The 9,765-nt window shown below is 40.1% G+C and overlaps 1 protein-coding gene across 1 annotated transcript; it reads right to left on the bottom strand.

Annotated features, from left to right (window-relative positions):
* Positions 1–2,185: 2,185 nt before the first annotated feature.
* insm1b (insulinoma-associated 1b) lies at positions 2,186–4,977 on the bottom strand. The gene has a single exon (XM_064331387.1). It carries the CDS (start codon positions 4,522–4,524, stop codon positions 3,109–3,111), a length of 1,416 nt encoding a protein of 471 aa, XP_064187457.1. The 5' UTR covers positions 4,525–4,977; the 3' UTR covers positions 2,186–3,108.
* Positions 4,978–9,765: the final 4,788 nt, after the last annotated feature.

The following is a 9,765-nucleotide window of genomic DNA, read 5'->3' as shown; positions in this document are numbered from 1 at the left end:
ATATTTCCAGAGGTTTCTGTTGCCCTGTTGGCCCTGCAGTAGCATGTATGGGGTATTCAAATGGTTGTGGTCTAAGGAAATAACATGCACTTCAGGTGACTACAAAGCAACTTTTACAGGAATGTTATGCTTCCAGAGGCTGTGCATCTTAACAACATCATTTTATTGCATTTATTCACAACTAGAAACATAAATATGAATAACTTGAAATAATAGAGAACATAATTTTTGAATAGTAATAGGATAGTATACATATGTACAGCCTCTGGAGGCATATTTTGGCTTTACAAACTGCTTTGGGCTGTCTTGCAGTGTATGTTCTTGATTTAGACCACAAAACCCCAAATCCTCTAGACCTGCCATAATGAAGACACTCTAAAATGATTTAAATATCCTTCATCGCACATAAACTATCAAGGCCAGTTGAAACTATGCACTTGAAATTAAATAAAAATTTAGCAATTTTGTTTAAAAAAAGAAAGCGAACTATCCCTTTTATAACACTATACCTCAAACATTGAGACTCTCTGCACCAAGACTGCAGAGTTATAAGACAGTGGGGGGTAATTATTCTGAAGTATTTATTTATTTATTGGGGGAAGGTGTAGTTGGACTGTTAAACACGTTGGAGATTATCTGGGTTGTAGGTCTTCCTTCTGCAATTTTGCATGTATTTCTGATGGATGATGATGATGATGGATATTTTTGTCACCAGCTTCTCCGTGGCATAACTACACCCATCCTCTGAGATCACTGTGTGACCTCTTATCCCTTATGGATGAAGTCATTTCCACAGCGGCACGTTGGTAGCCCCTTTTTCAACTGTGAGGTGTTGTACGACATGACGGGTGTTTTTTTCCCCCCCAAAGGTAAAAGGGATTCGTTCGACAGATATGGGATTCTAAATCCTCAGAACCTAGGACAGTTTTCCGTTACTAAGAACTGAGAAGTGATACAAGCATCTGGATGAACCATATGCCGTTGTCGCTTGCTTCTCTGTTTTTTTTTTTTTTTTGTTTTTTTGGTTAACGCTTATCTCTTACTGAATCTAAATACATCAGCCTTTATCCGAATTGCACAGTTCAGTTAAATGGCCTTTGCATATGAATAGGCTAAACAAGTTATACCAGCGCATGTTGAATTGTTCTGGAGAAAGTATAGCCTAGCTATAAATGCTGTAGTAACATATTGGATTGGTTTATACTCAAGCTTACTCGAACTTAATTGTTTTTAAAACTGTAAATGCTGTAAATGGATACTATATGGATAACACAAAATACTACAGCTGATAATGGTAATGTGTTCAAATATAACGCTTTGTGGAGGACTGAATCAGAACTTCGGATTCGAATACTACTTTCGTTGTTTATCTTGTTCATTATATAGCCCATATGTACTGTGATACATCAACATAAGGACTTGAGAAGGTGTCAGCCTTCATATTATTAAAAGTGTACCCGCTGAATATTAAACTAACTGTATTTACCATTACAACATTTAATTAATTAATTAATGTTTTCCGCATGTGTGCACTTCCATTACGCGATAGCCTACTTGACCAATATGTATTTACCCAAAATGTTCTAGAAGATCTTAAATTGTATTATTACACCTGCCAACTGTAGCCTGTCACAGACGCAGGAGAGTGAGTTAAATAATAGAGTCCAAGCGACACTGACTTGATTTAAGATTGCAATTTTAAGCCAATGTTCCGTTAAACAGACCCTGTTGTGCTCAGGAAATGTAACGAAACATTATCAGTACTTCGATATGTAAACTGGGACTGGTAATTGAATAATTTCAGAATTTCAATTAAGTTCTACTGTCATAGCCTTACATGTCCTTGGGTGTCATTGTGTAACATGTGCAAACAAAAACGTTAGTTGTGTTGGAAGAGGAGTCTTTTTATATATTTTTTAGTTAAGATGGGAACATGGTTAGTAGCCGATGGGTCAGATGCTAGGCTATATGCATTTGGTGTCCATATATCACTTTAATAATGGAAAAATAAAATTAGATTGTAGGCTACATTTGTTTTCAAGATTTTAGATGGCAACTGGGCTATATCTAAAATCCTGAATTCGATACAGTATTATGACGGGCCTGGTTGCATTTTCCATTGACCACGCAGTTCCTTTGGTGCATGTGGGGAAAGAGACAAACTATTTCAAAGAACCACGGTCAATTTTGGAAAATATTTTTGTTTATTTATTTAATAGATAGATAGGCAACACAGTTGAAACATACGATCAAAGCGCTAGAAAAGCTAACATTTAAGAAAATAGCCTGTGTATAGAAAAAGACTGCGCCTAAAGTAAGAGCTTTACGTTTTACAAGAGCTGTGTAGATTGTAGTAAATTTGTAAACCGTCTACAACATTTGAAACAACTTATATATAAATATGACAGAGGAAACATTTGGCTACGACATGAAATGTCAGGATGACTCACGGGAAAATCACACGACACAATAATTTACATAAAATAATCACTTTTGAATAAATAAATAAATATTATGAAGAAACATTGCAATAAGATTGATAACGATAATAAAATATGTGCCAGCTTCATTAAAAAAAAGAAAAACAATCATTATTTGACACTAAACTTTTTAAGGCAATTATACAGCATTATTCACATGTTGAAGAGCTCTAAAGGCATTTGTGGCTACACTAAATTTAAATAATTAGGATTTGTTTCAGGTTGGGGCTAAAAGTCAATGTCAGCGATTCACAAGCTATAATAAAGCTAAATTGAAAGATACATTTACAGCATGTGAATTAAAGGCTTTTATGCCAACAGGTACACCTACATTATAATGACAATTTCTTAGGTCTAGAAGCTAATACATTAACACGTGTTCAGCGGTTCTAGAAAAATACTTTTAACAGTCAAACTAACGTCTTGTTTTTTTGTATGATAAACTAACTTAAAAGAAATCTGAAAATATATGCTTCAAGTTATAATTCCATAAAATTTCGTTAGCCATTGATTGGTTTGAAAGGAAAAGTAAACCCTCCGACACAGACAACTTGAACTTTTGTGCTGCGCGTAGTTCTTATTGTCATGGAGGTGCTACTCTTTTCCCTCGTAAAGGCACGACTTGTATTTAGCAAGCAGGGCGCACGGGCATTTGGAGGAGGATGACCTGCCTATTTTCCGAGGGGTGGCATTTGTTAATGTGCCTTGTAAGTCCCGGTGAGCTGTAGAAAGTGGTGGGGCAGTATTTACAGGGGAAAACCTGGGACGAGTGCAGCAGGCGAAGGTGCCGCTCTTGGCTGGCCCTGTTGGGGAAATTCTCGCCACACACCGGGCATAGCAAACATTCCACTGGGCTTAGATTCAAGGGACCTAGGCTTTGGCTTTCGTCTGAAACAGGAACCTGGCCGAGCGTCTCCTCCTTCACCGCGTTTTGGAATTCCTGGTCTTCGAGTATTTTATTCTGCAATGCCTGGTGTCCCAAAAGATGCTTTCTAAGGTACGCCTGGCGCTTAAACTTTTTCCCGCATTGATGACAATCGTACAGACCATCTTCGGATCCGGACTCTGACAACCCAGGGCTGGGGGTGTCCCTGTCACAGACAATATCGGTCCTTGTTTCTTTTTCGTCTTCGGACACGGCCTTGACACCTGAAGGCATCTTGGCGATATCAGATTTGGTATTCTGGGCAGCTGATATTGCTGCTGCGTTTTGAGGTCTCGGTTTATGCCAACGCCTGTGTGAGGCAAGGTTTGCTGGGCAGCTGAAAACCTTGTCACATTCAGGACACCTATATTCAACCCTCACTATTCTGGAGCACTTGTGCTGAGCTAAAGAAAACGGGTCAACATATTCTTCCTTGCAGAGCTGACAGATGAACTCGCCTAAAGGCTTGTTTCCTCCGGATGACAGTGGTCTCGGCTTTAGATCGACCGGACCTTCTTTTATTTTCAGACCAAGCACGGGTGAAGTTGTAACTTCGTCTTCGAAATTGAGCTTTCTGATTGCTTTGGGTTTCTTCGCGACAGGTTTCCCCTTCCGTTCATTGTCGGATGATAACCTTTTGATGGTGTTCCTGATGGCAGTGGTAGGGATGCTGCTGGTGGTACCGCTGCGGTTGCTGTTGCTGGTGCCGATTTTTAAGTCCACGGGAGCAAACAGAAGCTGATCTAAAGTGGTGAGAGCGGCGGGTGTCGGGAATGATTCAGCGGAAATAGGCGAGCCCAGATTGAAACTTCTCTCGAAATATCTTCTCTCGTGCTCTTTACTGATGGGCCGGGTGGGGCTGTAGAGTCCTTGGTAGACGGCCTCCGGGTTGCCGAACTGGATAGGTTTAGCATCCGGAACTGAGACCGGCGTGTCAGCCGCCGGCTTTGGTGATGTTCCTTCGTCGTTGGGGCTGGATGCGACGGGCACAGGTGAGGGCGACTCGGTTTTTCTCGGCAAAGCTTGAATTTTTTTCTCGTCGTTTTCCTCATCGCTGCGAATCCTGTAGGAGACGTGCCCGGCCTTTCTGTTCCTTTTCACCAAGAAACCTTTGGGCATCTTTGCGTTTAAAAACAAAAAAGGCACTTAGGACGAAAAATGATAGGTGCCAGAAAATTAAAACCCAGGTTTAGGGTGAATAAGAGGCACGCTTGAAACTTTGAATCAGACTGTATCTATCGCCTATTGATCTTTCTCTTCCTAAAATGCTTTCGTCTCCAAGGCATAGCTGCACTCTTTTTAAGGAGGAATGATGCCATTGTTCTCGCCCCTTGTTGCCACATCCCCGACCAATCAGATGAAACGAAGATCCCTATGGATTTGCTTGTGGGAGGGTAGAAAGACTTGGTTTCGGGGGGAATGTAGGAGGGTTTGCAGATTGCTTAGCAGATGTACCTGCGGTTTATTATATTACTCTGCGTTTTTTCTTTTTTGGCCCTCCCAGATAAAGGCACACGCCGTGTCCCTCCTCTTTTTACGGTCTGATGAGTTTCTATACAAATGCGCACGTGCCCCGGCTTTGTGCGTCTCCTTCGGGGATCGCTGGGCTGCCAAAAGGAAATGTCTGTCACTACCACAATCATCAGAATTTACCATTAAAATGGTGTGTGTGTGTGTGTGCGTTGTTGGGGGGGCGGGGGGGCTTCTAACTGAAATTGCAACAAAGAAGTTTCTTCTATCTGAGCTGTGAGGTATAAAGAACTATAAAATGATGCTAAAATTCTCAAGGCAAGGAAATACTGAATGCAATGTTTTTCTGTGCAAGAAAGTCGCAGATGTTTTCGTAATTTAAAGGGGATTTTTTTGTTAATTGTGGGGTAAATAACAGTCAAACTAATTGCTGTTGTTAATATAGAACGAAGTACTGCGAGGAAACCGAATAAGCTTTTACGCTATTTATGTGTTTGTGCATATATATATATATATATATATATATATATATATATATATATATATATATATATATATACACACATAGGGCACTGACAAACAAACAATCCGTTGCAGAGATAGTTAAAATAAGGCACACACTGTGGCACGTGTCCCATTCGGCAGTTTAACACGACTTATAAATCAGAAGTCTTACGCATACATAAATAATAAGAGAGCCTCACAACACAATAGACATGCCGGCCCAAGCTGTATGTCCCGTTTGCGTTTGAAAGGCAAATTGACCTCTTCACTGTGAAATGGGACACACAGACAATCTGGCCAAAAGATAGGCGCGTGCTGAGTGTAATCAGTGCTCCTAACAAAGAAGACCATATCCAAGAGGGTCAATCCATGGTGATCCCCCCATTGAACCCGCACAACTGCCACTGGTCTGATGTTGCTCAGCGACTTTAAATAAAATGTGCAGAGATGTGCACACAGGAGGGGCAAGGGAGCAGGCTACGCTTTCAGTTAATGCAGAAGCTATGCTATATTTTCTTGAATCTTTGATAAAATATTTATTTAAAGCTCCAGTGATTTGAACGTATGCTACTTTCCAAATAGCTTATTCTTATGTGTGTAGCCTATATTTTACACAAAGAGATTGCGGGAAGTCTCCGAACACTCATAATTATTGGTGCAATTAAGGAAAAAGTTCATTATCATTCATGAGCTAAAATAAAGAACAGTGTAAAAAAAAACTTTACTGAAAATATACGTTGCATATAAAAAGTTTTGATTGCTCGAATACTACTACTACTACTATTAATAATAATAATAATAATAATAATAATAATAATAATAATAATAAAATACGAACCAGAGGACAGCCCACTTGGTATGTTACTAAATAATAATGGCAAAATAATTATTCTCTGTGATGTCATTTATTTTTATCAACGGGTTGCTTAATATATAGGATGATACCAGAAAATATATAGCCTACATAGCATTTCAAATATTTGCTTATAGGCTAGTTAATATTAATTAATTTTATTTCTATTTGAACAAACGTAGTCAACAGATGATGTGTGTATTCACTTGTCAACCCCTTAAACTGTGAACGTAAGCATAAAACTGGATTTCCATTGCAAAATATCCAGTTCTTTCAAATACGAAGTAGGCCGCACAACAAGTAGCCTAGTTGAGGCTTAACAAATAATTAGAAAATACATTATTTTAGTATCCAAGAATAAAGTCGTATTCATGTAGTCCGGACATCAAACAATTAGCTTCAATCACAGCACAGAACGTTTATACTAATGTCTACATGTTCCATTATATTTAGGTTGTGTGTGCCACGCCGTGTTGAATGTATGTTTGTTTGTGCGTGCGTAACTGGCCTTCGTTATTCCATCGTCCAGCCCTCCGCAGGAATTGCTCCTCGTTTCTGTGCACGCGGAGGCAGGGCTAGAATGAAGCTCTATCATCTCTCATTGTTCTCCTCATTAGCATAAAGCTGCACTGGGACCGAGTCAAATAATTACACAAGCAATGAAGCTGACATTTCCCAGAGCACACGCCGTTTCATTTACGCTCCTGATTTATTAAGATATACATACAAACAATCCTTACAAAAACGCTGACACAAGACACACTGTTGCGGTTCGTGTAGACTGTAATTACATGCAGGGAACTGAAATGACGCTACTTTACGTGAGGAATCCCTACACATAGGAGATGCAGTGGTAGCCTAATGAAAATTCAGATATTATAAATGAGAAAACATTGCAAATATTAAAGTGCGTGCTGACAACATACACCATCGGTCAAATATATGTAGCTACAAAATGAGAAGACAATGTGTACATGTGTATTCCGCCGATAGGTTGTCTTGGGCCTAGTTTTCTTTTTAGATCCATCGGTCGCAGTATATATATATATATATATGCTATGCCCTATGACTAGTTACGCATTGAAATACTGAGTTTGTGTTACGTTTCTCCATTTTTGTTAGTTTGGTTCATAGGCTACAAGAAGCCGGATCTTGACGGCGATGAGACATTTTGAAAAGTGAACCCCAACGTATTTTTTGTATGAAGTGCTAAGTTGAAAAAGTCTGTCAACATTTTATTTCATTTTTTAAATGCATCCATTCATGTGTTCAGCCTACATGCAAACTTTATTTGAACATTCATTCTTTATGGTTTTATCATATGAATTTGATCTAACGTTTATGTTTGTTTAGTGGTCAAGAGAACAACATGGTTCGGTGGCATTTTAACACAGATTACTTCTGTCTCTCACTCTTTTTCAAACTCGAAGACTCGCAAGCGTTTGTTGCGGATGCCTGTGTGAGTGTTTGTTCAGTGGCGCGTGCTGCTCGGCGGGAGACGTAGGCGTACTGAAGGTTTGCCATTCATTAGCATACAGCTGCCCGTCCCTTCCTAATGTTCACACTATCCACTTCCATTCATTCTAGACCTTATCAGTCCCGTGGAGTCGCACAGAGTGCCCCGCCTTTAAAGCAAGAAAGGGTCTTTTAAAAATCTGTATTAAGTGTTCAGGGGCAGAGGTTTAGGGTCTAAGCACGCTTGAGATTAGCCAAGGCTCTAAAAATAACCCCTGAGATTTTTCACCAAATTTCCTCTGTTGCACTTCATGTGCCTACAGATGGGACATAATCTCACTACTTAATTTGAAATCATGTATTTATGCAATATGTATCGTTGGCTACAATTAAAGGTTAAGGCGTCAAGATGAATAACGGTTGAATAAACCATGCCTGTCATCAAAAAACATAGATTTACCTTCAGACAAACAAGCAATAATAAACAGCCTAAACTCTTTTCCTACGGCCTAAAAAGAAAAAGGTTTTCATAAAGCATCCACATGTACATGTAACTTCCTGTGTTTTTCTATTGCGCTTATAATTCGTAGCGGTGTGACTTAATGGGTTACCATTTGCCTACTTTTCTTGCAACTGGTAACGCATGGTCCCGGGTATTTTGAGACCTGAGCCAACAAGGTTGGCATTCCGCATGACCATGGCAGCGGAAATGAATCAAATCAAACAGCCGCACACAGACTGCATTATAGATGATGCACAATTTGTCGTCGAGGGTACAAGATCATGTTTCAGCATGGTTTACAGCACATATGCATGCTGTCAATCACGTGGATTGGCCAATCGGAGGTAAACAGACTTTAGTAAATTTGTATCCGGGCGGATGGAGTCATGCGGTGCACTTCCTGTTTTGCACCTACCAAGCGACCGCAGCACCTTAAAGCCACATGAGATTGCGAATGCGAAACTACTAACACACACACACACACACACTCTCTCTTACATTGTTACCCACAAAATATATAAAAACCCATGGCCTGTTTGTTAAGAAGTGATAAACCGCCCCTAGCATGTCACAGGCTGGTTTGTTCATGAAATCTCCCCCCTTCAGAACAGCATGATCAATCAATTATTTTAATGGATGTTCTTGATGTTCAGCCAGCTCCAATAATTAAATTTAAAGTGGTTACATTCAGCTCCATGGCAAGACCCAGTAAAGAATCTGGATTTAATCAGAGCTAGAGAGGCTGATGACCGATTTAGGGCAGCTTCGGCCCTGGCCTCCTGTCTGTTCGGCAAAACAGGCAGAACAATTGCACAAACAGATTAAACGGGCAGACAATGGAGCAAACGTTTTTGGGGTCATGTTTAAGTTTCAGAAAACGATTACCAAAAGGTGTGTCTCAAACATTCGCTGACGCCAGTTCAAGGTCAGACAAATGAAATTGGTGTTTATGGTCACAGATTGTACAGGCTCTTTTTGGCATTTTTCTCCTCTCATTTTTTCACAAAAGGGTAAATGGATTTCATCTTCTGTTTCTGGCCTATTCTTTTGGCTACATGAAATCTACCAATGGGGGAGAAAAAATTGGGTTTTTATGGTTACAGGGAAGACTTAAAAAAAATAAAGAATTCAACGGACAATAGGCAGAGGAAAATCTGGAGCGTGAACTCTGCCATATCTTCACATACTGTCTTCATAACTGGGCTTAATAAAGCTCTCTATAGCAATTTTTGCCTTCTGTACGCAAAGGGTTCAGCGTGTAATGAATAGGCCTACCTGCACATACTGCTCTCTTCTGTGCAGATAGTGGTGTGCTACCTGTGTAGTATACAGTTGCATGGAAGACATGACCCAACCTCTGACTGAAGTGGATATGATCAACTGCCATGTGCTCTGTTGAGAAGTTGCAGCTTGTTGGCTAGTCACAGTCTGTTGTGTTACGCGTTCATATGGCATGTTTGGCGGTCACTCGGGGTGTTCTGTGGTTGCAGAACCTTCTCAGAGGCTGCACAGACCGATCAGCAGTTTCGTAGTGTGTTCTGCAGTTGAGCAGTCTGTCTGAATGGTCTGTTCAGTG

The sequence above is a fragment of the Anguilla rostrata genome, chromosome 1 (genome assembly GCF_018555375.3).
Source record: "Anguilla rostrata isolate EN2019 chromosome 1, ASM1855537v3, whole genome shotgun sequence".
Lineage (NCBI taxonomy): Eukaryota > Metazoa > Chordata > Actinopteri > Anguilliformes > Anguillidae > Anguilla > Anguilla rostrata.
This window is presented reverse-complemented; position numbering and strand designations above follow the sequence as displayed.

What these genes read in the sequence shown, in the direction of transcription:
- insm1b (XM_064331387.1), bottom strand. Translation starts at nt 4,524, where the DNA reads ATGCCCAAAGGTTTCTTGGTGAAAAGGAACAGAAAGGCCGGGCACGTC.